This window comes from Nymphaea colorata, chromosome 9, assembly GCF_008831285.2.
Source record: "Nymphaea colorata isolate Beijing-Zhang1983 chromosome 9, ASM883128v2, whole genome shotgun sequence".
Taxonomy (NCBI): Eukaryota; Viridiplantae; Streptophyta; class Magnoliopsida; order Nymphaeales; family Nymphaeaceae; genus Nymphaea; species Nymphaea colorata.
Genome location: NC_045146.1, coordinates 2,827,505 through 2,854,651, shown reverse-complemented (window position 1 = coordinate 2,854,651; position 27,147 = coordinate 2,827,505). Strand labels below are relative to the sequence as shown.

The 27,147-nt window shown below is 36.5% G+C and overlaps 1 protein-coding gene across 3 annotated transcripts; it reads right to left on the bottom strand.

The window, feature by feature from the left end:
• Window positions 1–3,790: 3,790 nt before the first annotated feature.
• Window positions 3,791–27,147, bottom strand: LOC116260402 (probable ascorbate-specific transmembrane electron transporter 1). 3 transcript variants are annotated; one of them, XM_031638727.2, is made up of 4 exons: window positions 8,816–9,065; window positions 5,994–6,042; window positions 5,285–5,484; window positions 3,791–4,303 (listed from the first exon to the last, which is right to left on the bottom strand). In XM_031638727.2, exons 1-4 carry the CDS (start codon window positions 8,975–8,977, stop codon window positions 3,986–3,988), a joined length of 729 nt encoding a protein of 242 aa, XP_031494587.1. In that variant the 5' UTR covers window positions 8,978–9,065; the 3' UTR covers window positions 3,791–3,985. The 3 variants fall into 3 exon arrangements, with proteins under 3 accessions (XP_031494587.1, XP_049935554.1, XP_031494586.1); XM_050079597.1 differs by lacking the exon at window positions 8,816–9,065 and adding an exon at window positions 26,851–27,147 and having other exon boundaries at window positions 3,799–4,303; XM_031638726.2 differs by lacking the exons at window positions 3,791–4,303; window positions 5,285–5,484; window positions 5,994–6,042; window positions 8,816–9,065 and adding exons at window positions 17,641–18,124; window positions 23,792–23,991; window positions 24,084–24,132; window positions 26,851–27,117.

Sequence of the window (27,147 nt, the reverse complement as noted above, 5' to 3'; positions counted from 1 at the left end):
CCATGATCGAGCTTCATAAGAAGGCCATCGAGCTCTCTCACTCATTCTCTTTCTCTCCCGCTTCAGCCCTAAATCCTTGTAAAAAGGGCATGACTTCGTTCAAGTCTAAGCAGATCATTGTATTCAGTTCTATAGCTTAAGCATAGAATTGAAAAACGGGTCGAGTGTACTTTCTTTGAACGAACTGTCATGGGCAAGCTTTGACATATCAACAGTCTTTTCGAATTGATGATCTCTTTCAAAAAACTATTGCTTCATCTTGGCTATTCAAACACTTATTTTGAGTATTCTTATAATTGAACAAGAGATTCCACCAAACAAACATTGGACAAGACAAACAAGGCAGACAGTATATATAAAAATAAAACAAATGCTGGACATAAGTAACATGATGTTCGTTCCTAAAACTATCAAACAATGACAAAGAACAACATTGACAGGATGAACAACAGAACAATAGTACGATAGACAGAACGTCTTGTCTGTTCTGTCCTATGGCACATCTATCAAACGACCTCTAAGGGTCAGGATAAAGGGAAGAGACTTCAACCCTCTTTAGATACAGAGCACCAAATGCTCCTTAAATGCTCCTTAAAGTGCATATATTATCCCGTCTCAACTCCATTATTCCATTTTTTCTCTTAATAGAAATACCATAAGGGTGGCAAAAAGTTATGTTAGAAAAACATGATGTGTACAATTTAGTTCCTTTAATGAAAAAGTGACCTTGAATTAGATATAGCTATCAAATCACCAGAGTATTTAACCTATTTTAAGAAGACCAACCATGAACTATAAAAAAAAATTCTCTCTTCTTTTCCTGGCCTATGAACTACCGAGCGTTTTAACGGGCTACCTTTAATTAAAAAGGATCGATACTGTCATGGTGAAGAGACATTGATAGATGATGCGCGTATCTTGCAAGCTTGTGCATTGTTGTTTAGAGACCAAATACATGAACCAAATTTTGGTGTATATATATATATATATATATATATATACCCACATTCTCCTTTTTACCCTCTCCACCTTTGTCAGCTGTTCCTGATGGTTCACCTGGCATTCCTGGGTCATCAGCTTTCGGTAAATAATATGGGAGGAGTGAAATAATCGGGTATCTTTGTCACTTTTGTGGGCTATAATGTTCAGGCTGATGTACATCTAGCTCTTTACATTGGTCGATGCTTTTGGGCATCTATTGGTCAGTTGCCTCTCTTCAATTTTTTTTTCCTCCTTTTGTTTGTTTATTTTGTTTTGTGTTCCTTTTGTTTCTTTTTTTTTTTTTTGGTAACTTCTCGTTGAAATTTTTTGCTAATGAATCTCTCTCTCTCTCTCTCTTTCTCCAATTGCATCAAGCCTGATGCTTAAATCACATGATTGCAGTTCCATCTTCTTAGTTGGTACACAAGGGGATTCTTAATACATGTGAATATGCACATCTGTCTTTAATTGCCACATAGTTTTCTAGCTCCTTCATAAATATGCTTTGGGTGGATTGTCATTCCTAACCGCATGATCTTATTTGTTTTGTCTTCGGGATAAATTTGGTCCAAAAGAGTTTACTTGACATATATTTGCTTCATTTTCTCTAGACATTGCAAAATCATGTAACATCTACCTCCATACCCAAGATTAGTTGGCTAATTTTAGCTCTATTGAATTACTCCAAAATAATATTATCTTTCTTCATCAGCCATTGAATTGAATGTGCAGTTTGTTTATGGGAAAATCTTTTGATTTACCAAGGAACATGCACTTTCAAGATTGGTAAGAAATTTCTCGAGAAAAATATAACACTACTATAGTATGATGAACTTAGCAGCTCATTGCATTCAAATTTGTTTTATTATGAGAGACAATTAGGCATTGAGAATTTATATGATTCTCTATTTCCTAGCTTTCACCATTCCTTGTCTTGCACAGGCAGATTCTGATTTCAATTACAAAACTTGTCATGGTGTTGTGAAGCTTTCCTTGCAGATGAACAGGAGTGAAGGCTGAAGCCCTCTCCCCCTCCCTCCCTTTTCCGGAGCATCATGCAAGCCATAACAAGAAAGACTTAAATATTGATTCTCTTGTAATGAATTTGATTTTGTAAAACTTAATTTAATAATGAAATTTATGTTTTAACAAAATTCATTTTATTTGAAATTAATGTATATATTCATAGGTTTAGTGGTGTAGGTTTCCTAGCTATGGTCAGGCTCGTGCCATATTGCAACGTCCTTTCCCATGCCATCTAGAGTGATGCTTTCTAAGCATACACCAGGAGGTAGACCCTATTACCAATATGCATATTTACTTTAATGCCATAATATTGCACGTGCACAACTAACATTCTCAACTCTGTTGTCATCTCATACCTCTCTCGTTATCTTATACTCATAGGTATGAGATAACAACAAGGACATGAGATAATGACATGAGCGAGACAAAAAAGACGAAGACGCTTCTTTGTCGCTCAAAGAGGTATATTAGTCATAACGACCTGCCTATACAAACTGACATAATCATTCTGTCTGCGCCTCATCAAATCCCAAAACCATTGGTCACCATGTGACAACATCACAAGGCTTGGGCATGAAATTTTTGTGCACATATAATCTGCTTCGGATTCCCAACGCCAGCAGTCATGGCCAAAAATATGTCCACAACTAAGATGCTCATTTGCCACTGTCTTAGCCACAACCAATGAGCAGGAGTGGAGCCAGAAATTTATTATTATGTGGGCTGCAGTGTATTTTTTATTTTTTGAAGGGGCAAAATGATAGCTTTCTAAAATTTATATAGAGACCGAACTATTTTTTTTAAAAAAAAAATACAACAGCTTTTTTTTTTTTCAAAATCTCATAGAGGAGGGGGGCAGCAGCCATGGTCCCTGCCAGGTCCCCTTGGTTCAGCCTCCACCAATGAGTATCTTTGCAATTGATTCTAATTTGACTTGCTTTAATTTCACATTATTTTTGGATTAAAATGAAGAAAGTGTCAAATTATGATATTATCAATGTAATCAGCTTCGATATGCTAGACAAAGATAGCAACCAAAAACTCAAAGAAAATCTGCATACTATCAGTTATTGATTCAGTTTGTTTCTACTAAATTTAGCGAGATATCTATTCATTACGACCCAACAATTTAAGCTTATTGTGAATAATTGTCAAAACTTCAACAAAACTTCACATGCAAACATTTGTGTTCAATAACAGAATGCATAAGGATCATGTTAGTAAGGACTTGTTTTGACAATTGTTTGCATGCAAACACTTGTTTTTTTGCTCCCAATGGACGAAAGAACACTTTGTCCTTACTGGTCTTCTATTTGGTGTTTGCTGAACAACATTTGTTTTCAGGAACAAAGTGTTTTTGAAACATTGTGACACTTCAACCAAACACTCTCTAATAGAATGCATAGGGATAATGTTAATAGAGGGAGAAGTCACATGTGGGTTGATAACACACACACACACACACATACATACATATATATATATATATATATAGAGAGAGAGAGGCACAAATTTGAGGAGCAAATGCGGCGAGCAAGACAAGAGGCGAGGGAGAACAGAGAAGCGCAAGGGAGGGGGAGGTTTTGATTTTTTTGGGCCAAGGTTTCGTGGGTTCTAGCAGCCCTGAGTTCTGGGATGTTTCAAGTAAGGACTTGTTTTTTTGCTCCCAATGGACAAAAGAACGCTTTGTCCTTACTTGTTTTCTGTTCACTGTTTGGTGAGCAACACTTGTTTTCAGGAACAAAGTGTTTTTGGAGCGACGAACTTGTTTATTCTCATCAAGTTTTATATATAAAGGTCTAGTAGCTATCTGTTATACATATTCAAAAGGAGATGCATAAATACATGTATCTATAAATACACATATAGATCTGTGAAGCTTCCTCATAAAATGGACAAGAGATCACACTCATAGTCCATTTCTAACATGTAACAATAAACTTCAAGTTATCCAAGATATCGACGCCTTACAGCGAATTTACTGACTTTCTGCAAGTGGGCTGTATTCAAATCCATTGACAGGAGATGGGGTGGTAGACGTAATGATGGAGAGAAGAACGAAGACCCCAAACAAGAGAACAACGATGGCGGTGAAGTTCACGAGGAAGGCTTCCGGGCCATACTTTGCGAGACCTGCAACCTCAAGGAAGGTGAGCTTCTCAAGGAAGCCAAGCACAGCGGTGGCCAAGGCCAGCACATACACTATGGAGCCAAACAACACGTGCCAAGGGAGAGACGCTGCCCGCAATCCTTCAGGTGCTCCAGGGAACCAAAATGCAACAAACCACAATTTCCACTGCGTGTCATATGGATATCAATTTCTTAGCAAAACCAATACATATTGAGAGACCATTTCTGTATGTACATCTTCATCTAGTAATGAAGCTATGTGTGCGCTGCGCTACCCACACCACACCAGCCTACTGCGATGATGGTGCTGGTAGGGACGAGTCAGGAATTTTTTACAACTATAGTCTCAAAATTTTAATGAAGGCCGAAATATAATTTTTTGATTTTTTTTTATACTATAATTTTTAAAATTTACATGTAAAATTTTGAATTTCTAAAAATATGAAGTGAGGCCATGGTCACAAGAAAAATGATTGGCTTTAAGGTGGAGCAACATGTAGGCATGTGTGGGCAATTGCCTATACAACCCAATAAAAATATCTCAATTAAGTATCGGTGAATCCCAAATTTTTGTTATTTGTTTATAAAATGTCCTTCAAATATATGGTGAATGCTTCTCAGCTAAACATGTTTGGCTCCACCACTGGATTTGCTCGTGTTCAATTTGAAATTGTAAGATTGAAAGTCAAAATTATTCAAAACTAGTGATGCAGATAGAATTTTTAATTGTGATACAACTTAAAGTCCACATAAGGTTCATGGTTTTCTTTGTTTTAAGCTCAAACTCAATTCAGTCTGCCTCAAGGGGTATCATACACTAGTTGTTCTTACTAGCAGCCTTTAAGAAAGGAAAGCAGGTCTTTAGTTCGATTTTGTCGGTGCTATACTCTTGTGTTTTAAGGTTGTAAGGCACGGAAGGATGCATCATTGTTATTGCTGATGTTAACGCGACTCAAGACCCCCAAGGCAAGGAGAATGGGGTTGGGGGTGGGCCTCATTCCAGGCAATAGAGATGAACTTCTCGCTCACCCGAAAATTTGATCTAAGAGTTGGATAGCTGTATAATTTTGTTGTAAATGTAAATCACTTAGCAAATAAGACCTTCATTAAAGAGAGAGAGAGAGAGAGAGAACTACTGGTTAACTACCTGGATGGAAAACAAGATGATGGTGCCAAGGCCGAGCCAAGAGTGAAGGCTGTACAAATTGGCGATGCCGCTTTCATTGTGGTATTTGAACGCTGCATACATGCCGACGATTCCAAGAACAAAGGCGATCAGATGGAGGGTGGAGTGCACAACCTTCCGCTGTTGCTTCGTTCCAGGCAGCACTCTATACGCAAGTATCGCTGCATTTTCGAACGTATTCCAAAAGTCACAAGATTAATGAACTTGAAACTCAAAATGAAAGTTCAATACAGGAGAATGGAGGACACTAGTGTCGCAGGAAGAAGATCTTCGTAATTGATTCGGTAACGTTGATGCTCTAGGCAAAGTGCAGCAAAAGCCACCTTCTAGTGGCAATAAAAATGCGCCAGAAAATCGATGCTTACTGCCTTTTTTTTTGGAACTTCGGTGGTTCTGCCTTTTTTTTTGGAACTTCGGTGGTTCTATAGTAAACATTTCAAATTCAAATTAAGTGTCGTGCATGCTACTATTTACAGCCAACTACTCTTTTTTTTTTTTCCCTGTTCCTAAGATTGTTTCAGAACTTCGGTGGTTTTACAGTAAACCTTTCAAATTCAAATTGAGTGTTGATCGATGATTGTATTGATAAGGTGTCCTAGAAAGAAGTTATCAATGAAGGTGGAAGGGCTTTTGCGCCTAAATCAACTGCTGCTATTCATTATAAACTTGCCTTCGCTCCCCAAGAAGATGAAGCCAATCACCATCAACACGGGATGAATCTGTCAGTCACAAAACAAATACTTGTCAGTTCGCTATCCCAATTCATGTAGTAATTAGCTGCCAGATGTTTACATGGCACACTCGGTGCCAGGTTCCTTGCTACTCATCCCTAGAACCTTAGGGCAATTTGCCAGTATCCTTTCCAAGAAAGAATTAATCTATGGTTAAATATTCACATAATGACAAAATCTTAAAATAAAAATTATATTACTAAAGCCACCGGTTGTAATTAGAAGTACCATAAACTCATAAATTCATGTAGTAATTATGGCGGAAGAAACACAGAGGTTTTCTTCTTCTTTTCATCAAATCATTATTCCTCTACAGAGGTTTTCTTCTTCTTTTCATCAAATCATTATTCCTCTGCTGCCAAGCTACAGTAACAAATTTTTCATGGTTGTTTCAAGAGATGTAGCATTTCATGGTTGTTTCAAGAGATGTAACATTGTTGGTTCGACTGAGAGTTTGATCGCCAATTCAATTACAGTAGGCATTACTTTTTTAGATTGCAAATGGCGACAGTGCAACACTTTAGTTGTCTAGCGGCCCATCTAAGTAATCTAAGTAGGAAAACAACCCTAAACCCTCCAAAGTAGAAAATGGAAGGGTTTGGCTCTTCGTTCCACAGTTTTTCCCTCACTTGAAAACAAAGCAACAGACATCGTGTCACAAAAGCATCCAACATTTTATCATTTAATAAAAATTGTTTGCATTTAAAATTTCTCAACTAGAATTTTCTTTCAGTAATTAAAATGTTGTTTGCACCTAATCTACCGAATCAGATTACATGTTATTCATATATTATAAGCACGTTTTGTTATTCAAATAAAAACAAGCAAATTTTCATAATATATCTAAAAAAAGATAACCACTTAGTTTTCAAGAAAGAGGAAAGAAGACTGCTCTCGAATTATGCCAAGGTCTAGACTCTGGAAGACGGTTTAGACTTTTATCATCGTAACTAAAGGGGGAATTAAAATTACTAAAACGCCCTTAGATTTTATGGGAAAATTTGATCTAGACAAAAAAAAAATCAAAATATTTTCTTTTCTCACATAATCAAACACAAGACCTTATGTTGGGCCGTTGAAGCTAGTAGCTATATGCATACTTTGTTGGCATGCAGGGGCCATGTAATGACTAAAATGCTTTCTTAAGTGAAAAAAGAAAGACTTTTGAAAGGATAAAATGGAAAATTGTGAAAATATTAGAAGACTAAAAAGTACATAGTTTTATAAAAATTTTCTAAAATGCCACAGCCACCCTAGAGATCTTTAGTAGGTTTGGATTGTTTAAAAGGAAAACAGATCAACAAAAAGATTACTGAGTTTCCAACAAAAAATAGATGGACACTAACAGGCAATTTCTGTCAAATTATGGCAGTAAACTCAATTAGTGGAATTTGGGAGAACTTTCCATGTTATGCAGCTAACATGAGAAGGCATGTTCCCACTTTCTAATAAAAGCCCATTTAGGTAATAAATAAATTTCTGGACTCCACATTCCCCTTTATCGGGAAAGGTCCTCCATTTAACCAATAGGGGTGTTTTGGTTATTTATATGATTCCATGTTAGGAGCCCAACAGCCCGTCTTGGTCTAGGGCCGGAGTGGCGTCCACTCTCATGCCAACCATGCGGAAATATGACACAAACTCTCAAGGTGGCTTCACAAAATTAGTTTAATATATATATGTTAATGTTTTAATATATTTGATTGTTATATATCTCAAATGGAGGGCCCCTTCCACATTTCTTTTTGTTTTTTTTTTAAGAGAAACTTCAATTGATCAACTGATCAATTGAAATTGAAGAAAAGGACTAATGTACCTTTAAGTACAATATATAGGCAGTTATTTTTCGAGAAACTAATGACATATAAAGATGTGTTTTTCAAATCAAAACTGAAAAAAAAAACACCAAATAATGGTCAATTTTAAATTTCTGACACAATTTTATATTCATTGAAAATGCCGGATTTATTCAGCTCACGTTTACTTAGTTAGTTCTATAAAAAATACTCATAATTTTTTTTATATATAAGTTACTTTTCAAAAACAATATTCTTCTTTTATATTTGATGCGTTCTGTTAGTCAAAACTCTTATATTTTTTTCATCTCTCACTGCCAAACAAAAACAATTTGGAACGTAGTATATAGATGATCATAGAACTCCTTTTATAACACTTTCAACCAATAACATAGCTTCAGATAAGCTGTGGGCAACTTAATTTTTATAATTACATATATATATATATATATAAACAACCTGGGTTAATAGAGTGTTTGACACATCCAGTACCAACAAAAAGAAAACGACTTTTTTTTTTTTTTTTTTTTGCCTTTTCTCATTCTTCAGGTTCGAACCCAAAGAGAAGGAAAGATCTGTTGCGCAAGAAAACTATGCGATCGATCGGAAGACATTTCATTTCTTCTGTCTCATGGTGTTCACCATCGTCACGACTCAAACACTCAAAACAAAACAAAAAAAATCCGTGACAGAATTAAGACTCGTCCATGTGTCAATTCATGGCGTTCTCCCCGACCAACCACCATTCTACCGACAACCTTCATCTTCCTCTTCTCAACAAATTCCAAACCAGCTAACAAAATCCATTTTCCCAAGAAACTCAATCGAATAGGGGAAGGAACTTAACAGAAAAGAAATTAAAGCACGAAATTGAAGCTGAAACAACTCCCTCTGCAGCTCGAACAGCAATCGCAGGGGGAAGAGAAATCAGAAGGAAAGAAAAGCAGTACTGCAAACTCACATACATTGAAGATGAGAGACTTGTTGGTGGCTACAAAAGCGAGGCCTCCCCTGAAGTGGATGCACCAAACCAGCACCATAACGCACGCGGCGACGCCCAACACCTGTGCCACTACCGCCAACCGCCATGACTGCACTCCCAATTCCCTCATCCTCGCTCCTCCCATTTCCACCTTCTCAATCCGGAAACCACGAAAAAGCGGAAGGAACTACTCGAGAATATATCGGGGAGCAATGAGAGAGGTGGAGGCGGATGGGTTGGCGACTTGTCGTCGGACGTGGACTGCTTTGCTAAAGCTAAAGCCAGCATGGAACCGCCAGATCCTGGCCTCTCCCTCCTCAGCATCGCCGTCGACAGGATGGACGGTTGGATCGCCCACAGTTGGAGATGGATGGCTGCGGTAAGCGCTCGGCGTCGTCTTTCCTTCTCGGTGCGGACCGCTAGGTCGGGATGAACACGGCGTCCATCTTGGATTCGTGTGCCCGCTTCCCCCCCCCCGCCAACTTTCCACTCGGTCGAATCGTCTCCATATTGGGTTTGATAAGAAAAAGAGCACCGAGTCACCTCGGTTGGGCCTGAGTTTAGGTGGACTTGATAATTTTTTTAATATTTATTTTATTAATTTATATTTATATAATATTTTATTATAATTAATTATATTTACATATTATTTTTTATTAAAAATATATTGTTTAAATTAATCAAACTGAATTCAAGCTTGAGTTTAATTGTCCTATCCAATTCGAACCTTAGTTTTAGGTGTTGGGCCAATTCGAGCCCAACTCCTAACAGGTTGGGCCGATGCACAGTACGTAGAGTTAACAAGCCTGTACTTAAATATCTACTGCCGTTGGTAATATTTTTATTTTTTTTAAATTTTTTTCTCATAATTTTTTTTATGACTAAAGGTATTTACATCATTATTCGACCCACGAAAAAAATCATATACCAATATGATTTTAAAATTTATAGTTTCAAACCTAATTTTTATTTTTATGTTTATACTTTTTATTTTCATTTCACGTAGATTCTATATTTTCATTGCTTTTAATTTTGAGGTTTTTTTTATGGATTATTACACATATAATGCGTACATTTAGATGTACACTATATCAAAACCCAATACTTTGATTTTCTAAAATCATTGTACTTGTACCGTCTCAACGTACCCACGTCCATACTAATAGCGGTGTCTATGTGCTTAATTCCAAATATGACCTCATGATATTTAAAAAATGACATACGAAAAGACGCCCTTATGAAAAAACAGATTTTCCATCTTGTCGGTGGGAAATGAGGGGATTCACTAAAATGCCCTTCCACATATTCATCTTTCATATTTCCAGCTGTTAACATGGAAAGACATGTTCCTGATTTGGGAGACATTTTAGTAATTTTGCATAGAGGAGGTCGTTTGAATGCATTGGAACATCGCGAAAAAGAGATCGTTTGAATGCATTGGAACATCGAAACAGACGAAAGTGTTTTGTTTAGGCTAAGTCGATGGCAAAAGAACGATCGAGACACGCAGAACAGTGTTTTGTTTAGGTTAATTCGATGGCAAAAGAACGATCGAGACACGCATAACAGTGTTTTGTTTAGGCTAAGTCGATGGCAAAAGAACGATCGAGACACGCAGAACAAACAACAATATGCATGCATAAAAGGCTGAGAGGTTCCAATGCTAAGAAGTATATTCCATTTAATCAAAAGGTAGAGAAATGTAAAATGCATGCATTTTTTAGCTTTGAGACAAACATTTTCGTAGGACGTTAAGAAATGAATTTTAAGAAAGACATCATATGATACCATCCTCTTCGTCCCTATATATAACAAAATTTCCCTATATATAACAAAATAAATTATGTCAATTGTAAAAAGTTATTGGAATTTGATTAAGATTTATGAGAGTTTCGGAAAAGTTACTTTTTTAAAAAGTTTTGAGATTATAAGGATAGGATAATAAGGTACAAGCTAATAAAACATGAATTTTTGAGAAATTAATTATGATTTATGAAACTTCAAGAAGGCGTTTCTATGAGACCCTCAAAAACCTAGTCTTGTAAAAATCTGGTTTTAAAAAACTAAGTTTGTAATTGAGCTTTAAAAATAGTTCTTGTATTTGGGTGTCACACCCCACGCATAGTCTTTTTATGAACAATATGACTCTGTTTTCGAAAACAAAGTTTTATGAGAATTGGGTTTTAATAAGATCCAGTTTTGGCGCACTCTTAGTTTTACCTTTAAAAATAGTTTTGACTGTCACTCAAATGTGCTAATCATATTAAATTAGTTAATACAAAATGAAATTACAGCGAAATTGAAAGCCAAAGGACAAAACTAGTCAAAACATTGTAACACCCCATAAGTTTAGTATCGTATTGAAAATTGTGAGGGTTCTTCAAGGGCTTATAAATGGAGGCCATTAATGAGACGATTATCCTGATTCTTAACTTTTTTTTGTTAGGGCCGAAACTGCTAGGGGGCGGGTTGGGATCCATCGAACCAGGAACCCAATCCCGAGAGTGGGTCGGGTTGTTACACAGGAGCCAAAGAAGTTTAATATATTTGAAAAGGTCAAATGGATTTTTCAAGGTATGAAGTGAGTATTAAAGAAAGAAGAAAGAGATAGAGAAAAACTGGGAAAAAAACATATTGATATTAAGAGAAGAAAAAGCCAGTGGCCAGAATTTATGTCATTTATTGTGAAATTTTATCTTCTAAATAGTAGTTAAGCATAAAGACAAGGCACAACTGAACCATTAATGGTGAGGGGAAAGCTTGATGATCAACCCTTCATCCATTTAAGGGTCGTTTGGACAGTGAGTTGTCAAACATCCCCTTTCAACTTGTGTCCTTTATAGCACATAGAGCTGAAGGACTTAAAACAAAGACTAATCATATACCAGTCCATGCCTAGTTGCATTAAGCAAGACCCCTAGGGTTTTACTATGCATAATGAGTGGTAAGTAGGGATGAACACGAGTCGAGTAGACTCCTAGTTTAGTCAGCTCGAGCTCGGCTTAACTAATGAAACCTTGAGATTGACTCAGTTCGACTCGGCTCGATGGAAGCAGTTTGAACTCTACTCGGCAGTCACTGTTGAGATCGAGCTCGACTCGGTCAAGGCTCGGCAAACTTGTTCAAATCGAATTGATATTCATTGCTACATGTTGAGCTCGAGCTCGACTTGATTAAGACTCGACAAACTCATTTGAATAGAATTGATGTCAATCATTACGTGTTGAAGCTATGGGTGGGTATCGGGCCGGCCCATCGGGCAGGCCAGCCCAGCCAGGCCCATTTTAATTAAAAAAATAATTTTAAATTATAAAATAATATTTTTAAATATAAAAAATATTTATTAAGAATAAAAATATATTATTAAACCAAAAAAATTAATATATATATATATATATATTTATATATTTAATTACCGGGCCTAACGGGCCGGGCCGACCCGGGCCTGGCTGTCGGGCCCGGGCCCGGCCCAAGCCCGGCCCGGCGGCGGCCCGGCCCGACGCCCAGCCCTAGTTGAAGCTAGAACTCGACTTGATTAAGGCTCGACAAACTCATAAACTCATTTAAATATATCAACTTGATTAAGGCTCACGCTCAACTCGGTAGTTACGTGTGGAGCTTGAACTCAACTCGAATATTTGAACGAGTCAACTCATGAACTTGAGTTCAACTCGTTAAGCAAATGACTCGGCTCGAAGTTATCCACGAACCGAGCTTTAACGAGTCGAGCTCGAGCTCCTTGTTCAACCCTAGTAATAGGCATGTCATATATGTGAACTGAGTATTTTTTGTTTACAAATTGTCTTAATCCGGCCATGTGAAGGAATTATGATGTTTGAAAAGTTAGAAAGGAGGAAGAATATGAACTTCAAATTACTTGTCGATGCAGTGGATTATCTATTCTATGAGAATTGTTTATATTCTAGATTGAAGAAGATTTAAGAAATAGAAATACGAACAAATTTGGAGCGAAGTAGCGTAAGAGAAAAATTAAACAATTTCTAATGAGCTTGAGATTCGAGTTGGCAAAGTTTATGATTGTCAATAAGTTTGCAACAAGAAACTTGTGGAAGACTTGGCCCTCATCTTAAGCAACTTTTTTCTGCAAATAAAATAATAGCGGCTTGAAAAGTCTAACTGTTTACTTTTCAACGCAGAAATCAATACTGAAAATATAGAAAAAGACAATACTATGTGATAGAGCATAGATATTGCATATTTAGATGTACAAATGAATGTTTACATTGAACTATAGTATATGGAAGTGATGCTTATGTAGGCTTAATTTCAAGTGTACTTGTATTGCATGGTTTAGGTGAAAAAGGTCAAATGAAGTGATTTAAGAACAAAACAGAAAGAAAATTTAAAATAGAAGAAAGAAAAGCAATTCCTTCAAACTATTTAAACCTCAAGTGCAAGAAGAAATCTAATTTCAAATGTTCAAGATATGAGAAATATGAGATTAGATTATATATATATATATATATATATATATATATATATATATATATATATATATATATATATATATATATATATATATATATATATATATATATCAATTCATTAAAGAAAGGTCCAAACTCCAATTCCTTTCCCGTCCCTGTCAATGTGCACCAAATTTCAAATGTTCAAGATATGAGAAATTTGAGATTAGATTATATATATATATATATATATCAATTCATTAGAGAAAGGTCCAAACTCCAATTCCTCTCCCGTCCTTGTCAATGTGCACCAAATTTCAAATGTTCAAGATATGAGATTAGATTATATATATATATATATATCAATTCATTAGAGAAAGGTCGAAACTCCAATTCCTCTCCCGTCCTTGTCAATGTTTCCACCAAATTTCATTGACTACAATAAAGCTCCTTGAGATAGAACTTGACTACAATAATGCTTCATTGACCACAACAAAATGGGTGACTTGACTCGCATGGGTGAGGAGGTGGAGCTGCACAACGAGTCAAGTCACCTGGAGCCCACACTTGTCAAAACTTGACCCAAAGTCAACTCATTTATAATGATCCGAGCTCAAATTCAATTGCATGCTCCAAATGTTGAGCATGTCAAGTTAGAGTTGTAAGAACTTGATTTATTTAAACTTTTGACTCGGCGTAATGAATGTTGAATTATAATGAGAAAATAGTTAAATGTTTAGCAGGTAAACGAGATAACGAGTTAAAAGAAGCAAGGCATGCTGAACATAAACAAGTTAAATGAGTTGAGTACGAGCTCAACGTTTTATCGTCCAGTCGAACTCGAGCTTGGTTTACTGAGATCAACTCCAGTTCCACATGAATTCAAGCTTGAGTTTTCTGAATCGGCTGGACCTCGAGCTGGTCCAACTTGAGCTTGACTTGGCCCGTGTACAACCTTATTTAAAGTTGGTGCCCTTAAAACTGACCTTAATATGCATTTATATTATGTTGTTGGAATAGTTGCACTATTATTAAAAACATGTGCCTCGTATTAGAAGATTCTTCCACACCTCAACAATGTATATTTAGATCTTCGTTTTGTTTTTTTTTTTTATTTATATATCTCATGCCTATCCGTCGACTATAATAAAAAAAAAGGTAATTTCTGAAACTTTTAAAAAAGGTCACAAAACTTTCAGATAAGGCTCTGAAATAAACTTCTATTCACTTAAGCACATAAAATACTAACTAAAATAGTACAAATGTAATCAATTTAGTGATAGAAGTAATACTAAACGATGATGTGCAGCTAGTTTTATTAACGTTTTTGAAGAGAAGTATGGTCCCTACTAAAAATAATAAAGAATAATTTTTTTTTGAAATCACAAGCAAAAAAATAGGCTAAAAAATAAAAATTTCTTCAACCATTTGAATATTATAGGTAAGACCTTTTCAACATGATGCTTATTTTATCTTTTTTTCTCTTTCATATTAGTTGAGAAGGAAAATCCCCGATTTAAACTCGCCCTCCTTTTTCCACTGCTCCTAGGGTTTAATGTTGTGTCAGTATCTCAGGAATGCGCCTATGCTGTATCTAGGGGCAAAGCCATAATTTTTTTATTTCAACAACCGAGCTAATACTTTCAAAATTTTAAAAGGGTCGAAATATAATTTTCTATATTTTTTATACAGGTTAAACTAAAATTTATGAAATTTACATGTAAGTTGTTGAAATTTTAAATTTCTAAGGGGAGTCGTGGCCCCTGCCGGCCATTCTGCCTCGGCCCTTAGCTCTATCTAACTTTCCTTTTGCAGTATAAGAGATAAACCTATCTATCTAGCCCCAAACCAGCAAGAAGCCCACCTACCGGCCACTGACTCCAAACCACCATTCCTAAGTGCTTGTGTGTCATATATGAAGTTTTGAGAAATTAACTATAATTTATAAAACTTCAATGAGGCGTTCAAAAACCTAGTTTTGTGAAAATTTGGTTTTCAGGTCGGCCCGATACATTGTCGGGTCAGCCGAGACCCAATCAATCCACGTACCCATCAAGTACCCGGTCCCGATGCCCAGACTTACCTACACTTTTCTGCTAGGCACAATCAAGCGCCGGCCGAAAACATGTCTGCTGATTTTTGTCCGACCTAAATCTATGGACAGAAAATCTGCCGCTCGCCTCTCGCCGGCCACCGTCATCTTCACTGCCCTTCACACCAGTCGCCGGTCACGCGCGGTAACATTTTGTGTCTCTCCACTTTTTGTCCACGCTACAGTCACACACGGTGAGGCATGTCTACGGACGTTTGTCTGTGCCAATCACACGCGGTAGACATTATTTTTTTGGTCCAATGACAAACATCCTGGCATTTTATCTATTAACAAAACGTCTGTGTTTTCATCCATCGACGTTTGTCTGTGGCATTCAAACACCCCCTTAACAGAGGAAAGAACCAATGGGTACTAATTTCTGTCATTTTGCCTGAGATCTTTCTTTCCGAATAGTGGTTAAAACTAGCAATCTTCAAAGTGTCAAGGAGAAATGGCCCATTAATGGTGAGGAGGAAGCTAGCTTGAACTTTTCCGAGCAAGGAACACACTCTCATAATAGGCATATCAATGGATCATATTTGAATCGGATATATCTTAAAGGATATCCGCTTTTTTGGACATTCACATATTCAGGTTCGAATAGAAGCAAAGAAAGGTCGTATCTGAATCCGAATCCAAAATCTGATTTCACAATCTGTGTCTGACTTTTACATTCATGTCTGAATCTGAATTTTGGACCCAATATGACTGATTTTCAAAATGTGGAACCGTTGGATATAGGATATTTATTTAAAACTAAATCCGAAATGAATCTAAATCTGAACAGATATTTAACTAAAACCGAATTCAATTGGATGTTATTTCTTAAGTCCGAGTCCAATCCAATTTTTTAGTTGAATGTTAATATTTTTTTTGTATCCAATTGTTTTTGGAACAGTTCAGTTGGATATCTGATCTAAATCGGATATATTGACATCCCAACCTCTAAAGCTTATCAATGTATAGCTTTTTTTTTTTTTTTTAAGTTTTTCATGTTTGCTAAGCTTGTGAATTTGAAGTATGATATGGAACTGAATTTTGTTTAGTTTATGAGTTGGTTTATTCCGGCCATGTGAAGAAATTAATATGTTTAAAAACTTAGAAAGGTGCACATTGAAGGGCTTGAGAAGATTATGAACTTCATCTTACTTGTGGAAGCAGTGGATTATCTGTTTTATGAGAATTGATTATATTCTAGACTGGAGAAGATTTAAGAAATAGAAATACCAACTACAGCGAAGTAATGTAAGAGCAAAGTTAGAAATTTCTAAGGAACTGGAGATTGGAGTTGGTAAAGGTCATGTTTGCCAACGAATTTACAACAAGAAACTTGTAGAAGACTGGGCCCTCATCTTAAGTAACTTTTTTTCTACAAATAATAGCTTGTTGGGAAGGTCTAATTGTTTACTCTTCAACCCAGCATTATGTGCACGTTGAACCTTATTAACGTGATGCATGTGATACAAACTTATTAAAGCCCACAACATTGATTTTAATTAGTGGAAAATTGACTAACACAAACGAAGACAAACATTAACTAAGGTCAGACACTCTAGAGGTTTCACCATATGAAACATAAATTTGAAAAGACGAATTCACGTAGCATGTCGAAGACCATCTAGAACCAAACTATTTATATTAGTTAAATAAAATATGAATCTAAAAATATCTAAATGCACCAAATGATAGATATGAATGTCTACAGATCGAATTCAAATCATAATCGTATTCGTTTTTTTTGGAGAACCACAAATTCAGACTCAAATACAAATAAATAAAAAAAGTCATATCAAATCCAGAATTCAATTTCACAATCTGAATCCAATCCGAATCCAATTTTTATATTCATATTTGAATCCAAATCTGAATTTTGAACCGAATCTTGCCAATTTTCAAAATTTATGAGCATTAAATGTAGAATATTTGTCTAAAAATAAATCCACTCTGAATCTGCTTCTAAATCCGATCAGATATTTACATATCCAAATCCAATTCAAACTGATTTTTTAAATCCAAATCCAAACCAATTTCTTAACCTGACATTAAACTAATAATAGCTGATGAAAATGTCCATCTTTTTTTCTTTGTTTTCTCTTAACCATACATCATTTAGATCTGACAGCCATGGTTAGATGTTGAGTGACTTTGAAAAGGTTAGTGTTACCATTCAATATATATATATATATATATATGCTAGCTACCATAGGTTGCCAGATGGATTTTTTTTTTTTCAAATCTATTGTTGAAAACCATCGCATATATATATATATATATATAGTAACTTGCACATAAACAAAAGAGATGCATAAATACATGTGTTCTTAAAGTACTTACATATATATATTGATCAGTGAAGCATGCTCATAAAATGGACAAGAGATCAGAGTCACAGTCCTTTTCAACATGTAACAACAAACTTCAAGTTATCGAAAAGATCGACTCCTTAACAACAAATTTACTGACTTTGTGCAAGTGGTCTATATCCAAACTCATCCACAGGAGATGGAGTGGTAGACGTAATGATTGAGAGAAGAACGAAGACCCCAAACAAGAGAACAACGATGGCGGTGAAGTTCACGAGGAAGGCTTCCGGGCCATACTTTGCGAGGCCTGCAGCCTCAAGGAAGGTGAGCTTCTCAAGGAAACCAAGCACAGCGGTGGTCAAGGCCAGCACATACACTATGGAGCCAAACAACACATGCCAAGGGAGAGACGCTGCCCGCAATCCTTCAGGTGCTCCAGGGAACCAAAATGCAACAAACCCCAATATCCACTGCATGTCATACAAAACATTCGATATCAACTTCTAAGCAAAACCAATACGTCATGAGAGACCATTTTCGTGTACATCTTCATCCAGTAGCAGAGATACGTGTGGGCAGTGGCCCACACTGGCCAAACGTGGCCAGTGCAAAATCTTTTTTGCGATGATGTTGGACCCAGCAGCACCAGCCACATGCACTACCCACACTGAACTTAGGTTAGTGCCCCGCGAACCTACAAACACGCAACCTACTAAGACAATCATGCAAGTTAGTGTTCTTTACTAAAAAAATTTTTGCTCTGCCACATTCTTTTGTTGGGTCGGGTCCAGGTGGAAAGAAAAAGAGGAGGCACCCGACGGTGCCCTAACCCCATCACTCTCACGCCTCTCTCTCTCTCTCTCTCTCTCTCTCTCTAGTTTTTTACTCTTTTGAAGAAAGAAAAGAGGGCTTTCCCCTCGTGGCTCACACCAAGAAAGGATAAGGGGAAGAGGAAGAGAAGGTAGGCAAGAAGGAAAGAGGAAGAAGAGCACGGCGGTGGGTTTGTGCAGCCGTGTGGGTGCAAGTATAGAGAGAGAAAATGAAGAAAACAAGGGAAGGAAAAAAAGAACATGCGGTGATTTCTTTCTTGTTGTTTTCTTGTGCATTTATTCTTGAGAATGATTTATGCTATTCTCTTCATGAACAACAATACGTATTGATGTGGTTGTAATGTCTCTTTGAAGTATATATATATTTATCTTGCCCGTGGTTTTTTACTCTATTATTGAAAGTTTTTCAACGTAAATTGGTCTCTTATTTTCTGCACTATTTAGCATATATTTTCATATATATTGCTGCAACATTGGTGTTGAAAACTTGATCTTATGCTCGCAGTCCTGTGGTTCCGATTTTTAGCAGTTTTGTGCATGTCCGACTATCATACTAGTTGGTTTGACATGTTTTATTATTGTTGAAGCATTCTTTTTAGAAAAAACGACTATAACAAAATGGTATTAGAGCCAGGTTAGCGTCAAGTTGGTTGTGTGCATTCTTATTGAAGGATGGAGTCGACTTCCACTAGGATGGTCTCTCTAAATGAGAATAATTGGACCATATGAAAATTCAAAATGGAAGATTTAATGTATTGTAAAGAACTGTATGCACCCATTGAGAACAAAAAACCAGTGAATATGACAGATAAAAAATGGAAGTTATTGGACAGGAAAACCATTGGCACCATCAGACAATGGTTAGATTACTGTGTTTTTCATTTGGTATCCGCAGAGACGAGCGCAAAGTTGTTATGGTAGAAGTTGCATGATCTTTACGAGAGAAAAACTGCTGGGAACAAGGCTTTCTTAATTAGGCAATTGGTAAATCTGAAACTTAGAGAGGGAAAACTAGTGTCAGAGCATTTGAATGCAGTACAGAGCATAATCAATCAGTTATCAGCCATGAAAATAATATTAGATGATGAGTTACAGACACTCTTATTGCTCAGTTCTCTTCCTGATAGTTCGGAAACTTTAGTTGTTTCTTTGAGCAACACCGCTCCAGATGGTGTGCTTACGATGAAGTATGTAACCAGCTGCATTCTAAATTAAGAGATAAGGAGAAAGTCTCTTGGTGCTACTAGCTCTCAAGTGTTAGTAATGGGAGACAGGAGCAAACAGAAGAACCGTAACAAATGGCATGATAGATCAAAATGTAAATTCAAATCAAAACCCAATATGACAGATAAATGCTTTCACTGTGGTATTCCAGGGCACAAGAAGATTGATTGCAAAAAATAAAAAGCAGAAAAAGAACAGAAAAAGAAGAGTCAAGAGAATGTGAAACCAAAATAGTACACTGCAGTTGCTTCAGATGCTGAGATAATATTATTTTTATCTAAAGAAAATGATTGTCTTACATTTCAGAATGGTTATTCTACATGGATTTTAGATACTGGGGTTTCATATCATGTCACAACATGTAGAGAGTTGTTCTTATCCTATAGAGCAGGTGATTTTGGAGTAGTTCACATGAACAACAGTGATATTTCGAAGATTGTTGAGATAGGAGATGTATGAAATGAGACGAGCACATGATGCAAATTGACTTTGAAAGATGTAAAACATGTTTCAAATCTTAGAATGAATCTGATTTCTGCAGAAAAACTAAGTGAAGATAGATATTGTATATGGGCCTATAAATGTGACATCTAAAGGTGGAGCATCCTATTTTGTCACATTTATTGATGATGGATCTAGGAATGTGTGAGCGTTTACAATGAAAAACAAAAGTGAAGTAAGTAGTATCTTCATGACTTTTCATACAGCGGTTGAGCGCGATAATGGTAAGAAGATGAAGAGACTGCGTGTAGATAATGGTGGTGAGTACATAGCATCTTTTTTACGATAGTATTGTCTAAGACATGGTATTGAACATGAAAAGACAATTCTCTATACTCCATAACATAATGGAGTTGCAGAAAGGATGAATAGAATTATAATTGAGAGAGTTATAAGTTTGCTATCTAGCTCTAAGTTGCCTAAGTATTTTTAGGCCGAGGCAATGCGTGCTGCAGTTTATTTAATAAATGGGTCTCCTTCAGTGCTTCTAGATGGAGATATTCAACAGAGAGTTTGGTCAAATGAAGAATTTAAATATAAACCTCAGAGTTTTTGGTTGTAAAGCTTTTATGCATGTACCAAAAGAACATAAAACCAAACTAGAAGATAAAGCAATTCCTCTAATATTTCTTGGTTATGCAGATGATGAATTTGGTTAAAAGTTATGGGATCCAAAGAACGACAAAATCTACAGCAATCGTGATGTTATCTTCAAAGAAGATCAGACGATTGAAGATGTTATGGGTGACAAACAGTCATGTGTAAATGCTAGTAGTATTCATGAGTCAATTTGTGCAGGACTTGAAGAATTTTCTTCTGAGCATGTGAGACTGATGAAGATGTAGAAAAAGAGGAAAGGAGACAGATAAATAGTATACAAATGGCAGCCTTATGGAGACTCAAACTGATCATGAGAATGAGTTGGAGGGGGAGCTTCCTTCTCATTCAGAACCAATTGAGGAGCAATTGGGAAGAGGTAAAAGAATACGTATACCATCTACTTGATATTGTACTGATGAATATATTGTGTTTACAGATAGTAGAGAGTCAGAATCTTATACAGAGGTGCTAAATGAATTCTCTATATAAGAATCACACTTTTGATTTGGTAGAGCAACCAAAAGGTAAGATTGAAAGATGCTAAAACAGTAAATACACCTTTAGCAACACATTTTAAATTGGGAAATGAGTAATGTTCATCCTCAGTAGATGAGAAAGAAACAATGAAAAATGTTCCATATGCCTCCGCAGTATGTAGTCTTATGGATGTTGTGGTTTGCACACGCCCAGACTTGGCTTATGTAGTTGGTGTAGTTAGCAGGTTTTTGTCAAATCTAGGCAGGGCGCATTAGGCAGTAGTGAAGTGGGTCCTAACGTATCTAAAAAAAATTTTCAATTACTGTTTATGTTTCGGTGAATCTAATTCAGAGATACAAGGATTTGTTGATGCAGACATGGCATGTGACTTGAACTCTATGAAGTCTCTTTCCGGTTATGTCTTCACTTTTGCAGGGGGAGCAATATCATTGTAATATAGATTGCAGAAGTGTGTTGCTCTTTACACTATAGAGGTAGAATATATTGTAGCAACTGAAGCCTGTAAAGAGTTGTTGTGGATGAAGAGTTTTCTTCATGATATAGGCCTTAGTCAGAAAACCTATGTATTGCATTGTGATAGCCAAAGTGCTACACATTTGGTGAAGAATTCAGCGTTCCTCTCAAGGACCAAGCACATTGATGTCAGATATCATTGGATTCGTGATGTGTTTGAGCAAAAATTTATTTAGTTAGAGAAGATACATACAGAGAAAAATCCTGCAGATATGATGACGAAGTTTTTACCTAAAGAGAAACATGACATGTGTAGAGATTTAGTTGGGGTGACTGTCTTTAAAGCAATGTATTAATTTTGTTCATTTTACAGGTATGATCCCTCTCTTGAGGCTAGAGGAGGAGTTTGTTGGGTCGGGTCCAGCCTCAATTGAAGACCCGACCCGGGTGAAAAGAAAAAGGGGAGGGCACCCAAAGGTGCCCTAACCCCATCACTCTCATGTCTCTCTCTCTCTCTTGTTTTTTACTCTTTTGATGAAAGAAAAGAGGGCTCTTCCCTCGTGGCTCACACCAAGCAAGGATAAGGGAAAGAGGAAGACAAAGAAGAGAAGGAGAGGAGGTAGGCAAGAAGGAAAGAGGAAGAAGAGCACGGCAGCGGGTTTGTGCAGCCGTGTGGGTGCAAGTGTAGAGAGAGAAAGTGAAGAAAACAATGGAAAGAAAAAAACATACGGTGATTTCTTTTCTTGTTGTTTTCTTGTGCATTCATTCTTGAGAATGATTTATGTTATTTTCTGCATGAAGAACAACACATATTGATGTGGATATATATATATATATATATATATATCTTGCCCGTGGTTTTTTACTCTATTCTTGAGAGTTTTTTCACATAAATTAGTGTCTCTTATTTTCTGTATTTTTTAGCATATATTTTGATATATATTGCTGCAACATTGGTGTTGGAAACTCGATCTTATGTTCGCAGCCCTATGGTTCCGATTTTTAGCAGTTTTGTGCATGTCTGACTATCATACTAGCTGATTTGGCCTGTTGTATTGTTGTTGAAGCATTCTTTTTGAGGAAAATGACTGTAACATCTTTTACTCTATATCTAATTATTAAGGCTTGTATACATCATCATTATCCTTCACCTTTTTCTGCTTAAATGGGGCACTTGTAGGTTAAAAAAGTTATAAAAAATTGTTTGGATAGGGCCTTACTGTATATTAAAGTTTAAAAATTTGTTGTTTATTATGAGAACAACCCTTATGACTAGCTTATGTTCTAATGAGTAGTAGAAGAATTCCACAGCCTGAGTGAGAGCTGAAGCACCCCTTTCCCCTACCCTCATGGTCCAAGGTTACATCATTGCTTGTACAACCCAATAAAAATCCCTTGTTTACATATTAGCTGATCCCATATTTTTGCTATTTGTTGATAAGTTGTCCCCCGAATATATGGTGAATGCCCCTTAGCTAAATATGTCTCTCTCTGCTACTAGATTTGCGGGCGTTCACTTTGAAATTTTAAGATTGAAGGTCAAAATGTTTTAAAACTACCCATGCAGATAGAATTTTTTATTGTCATATAGCTTAAAGTCGACATAAGATTCATGACGTTCTTCGTTTGGAGCTCAAATTAAATTCGACCTGCCTCAAGGGTCATAACGTAGTAGGTAGAGCTATGGGCCTATAGGAAAACAACCCTCTTGTTTGATTCATGTAGGTGTTAGATTCATGTGTCTTAAGGTGATAGATCACAATATCTAAGTTGAAAGGTGCATTATTACCACAATTGATGCCAAGACAGCTCAAGACGGTGAAGATATACGGAATGTAGGAAGGAGCCTTCAAGCCTCATTTCATATGGTAGGGATGAACTTTTTGCTCACTTGAAAATTAGATCTAAGAGATGGATTGTGCAGAATTTGGTTGTAAATGTAATTCATTTAGCAAATGAGACATTCATGATCGCTAATTGCTAATTGGGGGTGGAGAGAGAGAGAGAGAGAGAGAGCTATTGGTTAATTACCTGGATGGCAAACAAGGCGATGGTGCCAAGGCCGAACCAAGAGTGGAGGCTGTACAGATTGGCAATGCCACTCTCATTGTGGTACTTGAACGCCGCATAGATGCCGATGATGCCAAGAGCAAGGGCGATCAGATGGAGGGCAGAGTGCACAATCTTCAGCTGTTGCTTCGTTCCAGGCAGCACTCTATATGCAAGTATCGCTGCATTTTCGAACGTATTGCGAAAGTCAAAAGATTAAGAAACTTGAGTTTCGAAAAGAACGAAAGTTCATGACACCAGAATTATAAATTACCTTCGCTCCCCAAGAAGATGAAGCCAATCAGCATCAACACGGGATGAATCTGTCACACTCACAAAATAAATATTTGTCGGTTCGCATACTCAATGCATGTAGTAATTAGCTGTCAGACGATTGCGTGGCACACTAGGAGCCAGGTTTCTTCCATACTCTTCTGTAGAACTTTACGACAGCTTATCCATATCCTTCCGAAGAAAGAATTAATCTATAGTTAAATATTGACATAACCTTGATGGTTAAAAATTAAAAATCTATTACCAAAGTCACTTTTAGACATTATAAGAAGTACCATAGACAAACTGTTACTGTGCTATAAATTGTGACCAGCACTTTTGTAGTATTTTTAATTTTCAGTGATCCGGTAACATTCAGCATTTGTTATATATATATATATATATATATATATATATATATATATATATATATATATATATATATATATATATATATATATATATATATATATATAGAGAGAGAGAGAGAGAGAGAGAGAGAGAGAGAGGGAGAATTATGATTTTGTGAACAAAGATCAAATATTCCTCAGGAAGACGAACCGTCAGATGTTGGAAATAAGCCATGGATCCTGCCTCCTCTAAGAGCAATAATGCAGTTTATCCAAAAGGTTCACAGCAGAACGTTCCTCCGCCGCTCAATCGATTGGTTGAGATTTCTCCTTGATATTTTTGGATCGCTTCCCCGCCAAATTCATTCATGGCGAAAGAAACAAAGAGTTTTTCTTTTTCCTTTTTTTTTTTCTTTAAAAACCTGCCCATTTAAATCGCTCATATTTACCTTGTGATCATGCAATTTATCTATCAATAGGATACATCATTATCCCTCGGTTGCCAATATAGAGGTACATATTTTCTTTTAAAAGGACCATACTATAGAAAATTTTCAAGCAACAAAGCAACAAAACTAAGATTTTTTTGAGAGTATAACGTAGCCGATTGAGTTGGTAGACCAGTAAAAGCCCGTGCCCGTGCCCATGCAGTTTGATTCTTATGAGTACAATTTTTTTTATCTATAACTTGTCACAGTTCAACACTTTAGTTGACCAGTGAACCACATATCCATTAAATCCAAAAAAAACTTTAAACTCCAAAACTGGTAGGAAACTGACAAAAATTAATTTTGCTTGCAATTAAATATATTTGAATGCATATATTTACAGTGCTTTTTTCTATGAAAGTCACGCTTCCATAAAAGGGACAAGTGGTCTCGTCTTTTGAAGGGTTAGACAGCTGAAAGAGTCTAGGAAAGTAACGATGCAATCGACGTTCATGGAAAAGCAGGAATATTTTTTCTTTAAAACTCGCTTTTAAAGAAGGTGGGGGATGACACAGCAATCGTGTTACAAAAGCATCCAACATTTTATAATATAACAAAAATTGCTTACATTTAAAATTTCTCAATTAGAACTTTCTTTCTGCAATTAAAATTTTGTTTGCTCCTAATCTACCGGAGCAGCTGATATGGTATTTACATACAAGCATGTTTCTCTTATTCAAATAAAAGGTAATCATATTTTTATAATATATCTAAAAATATATATACAATGATTTGGTTCGGAAAAAATTCTTGCTACCGGGCATTAGGTATAATTTTTTTTACTTCTAAGAAGCATCAAAAGAGAAAGTTTGCTCAGAAATGTTAATATAAAAATTTAAAAAAAAAAAAAGTTTCTGGGTTTAATGTGGGCAATTGCCCACACCTACCTCACCCTTGTTACAACTTCATCATCATAAGCTTAAGCTGAAGGTTTTTAACTGGCGGTGTGATTTGGTTCATTACATTAAAATGGTTTAATATTTAATTTATTATACATGTACCTGCTCTTACAGGTATGAAAACCTGTGAATCAGTGCTACTCCAAAAAGAAAAATGCAGGCCAATAAATTTTAGATTTCTGACATAATTTCATACATGCATTGAAAATTATTGTTCCAATTTTATCGGATGTCTTCAAAAGAGACAGAGCACGTCCACTTATTTAGTTTATTCTTTTGAATAAGTTAGTTTTCAAAAACAATATTGCTCCCTTGAGTAGTAGGATTGCCCTATGCTATATTTGATGGATGCTTTCATCACTGATCTTATAAATCAATGAAGGGTAAGATTTGAAATGTGCCCAACAAGATGGGGAAATTTTTGATGGAATAATCTCTTAACAATAAATTTCAGGACTTTGGAATTCGGATTTCTCCCAGAAAGTGGGAGGCCAAACAGGCAGCATCGAACATGGAGTAGAACTTCTCACGGAAGATAAAGGATCACCAGATCGATCGGAAGACGTTTCAAGAGTTTATAGGTCATTCACGATCACTGCACCATGGACAACCAAAAGTCTCCGGAAGCAAGAACAGAGACCAAACCCAGCAATGAGCATCTCAAGAAATTAGCTTCTGAAAGATCACCATTTACTTCTATTCTTTCTGTGGCATTCACTTTCAAACCCGACTGAAACCCTAAAAAGAAACATGATTCATGTTTTTTTTTCACAGAATTAGGACTCGTTCTTGATTCGATTCATGGCGTTCTCCCCTACCAAGTACAAACCACAATTCTACCGAGAACCTTCATCTTCCTCTCCTCAACAGATTCCAAACCAGCTAAGAAAACCCATTTTTCAAGAAACTCAATCGAATAGGGAAAGGAAATTATTAACAGGAAATGAAATTGAAGCGGAAACAACTCCCTCTGAAGCTCGAATAGCAATCGCAGGGGGAAGAGAAATCAGAAGGAAAGAAAACTCACATACATTGAAGATGAGAGACTTGTTGGTGGCTACAAAAGCGAGGCCTCCCCTGAAGTGGATGCACCAAACCAGCACCATAACGCACGCGGCGACGCCCAACACCTGTGCCACTACCGCCAACCGCCATGACTGCACTCCCAATTCCCTCATCCTCGCTCCTCCCATTTCCACCTTAATCTCCCTTCTCAATCCGGAAACCACGGAGGCACGGACCAGTGGAAAGAACTACCCGATCGAGTCCCGATAATATATCGGAGAGTAATGAGGTAGATGGGTTGTCGTCGGACGTGGGCTTCTTTG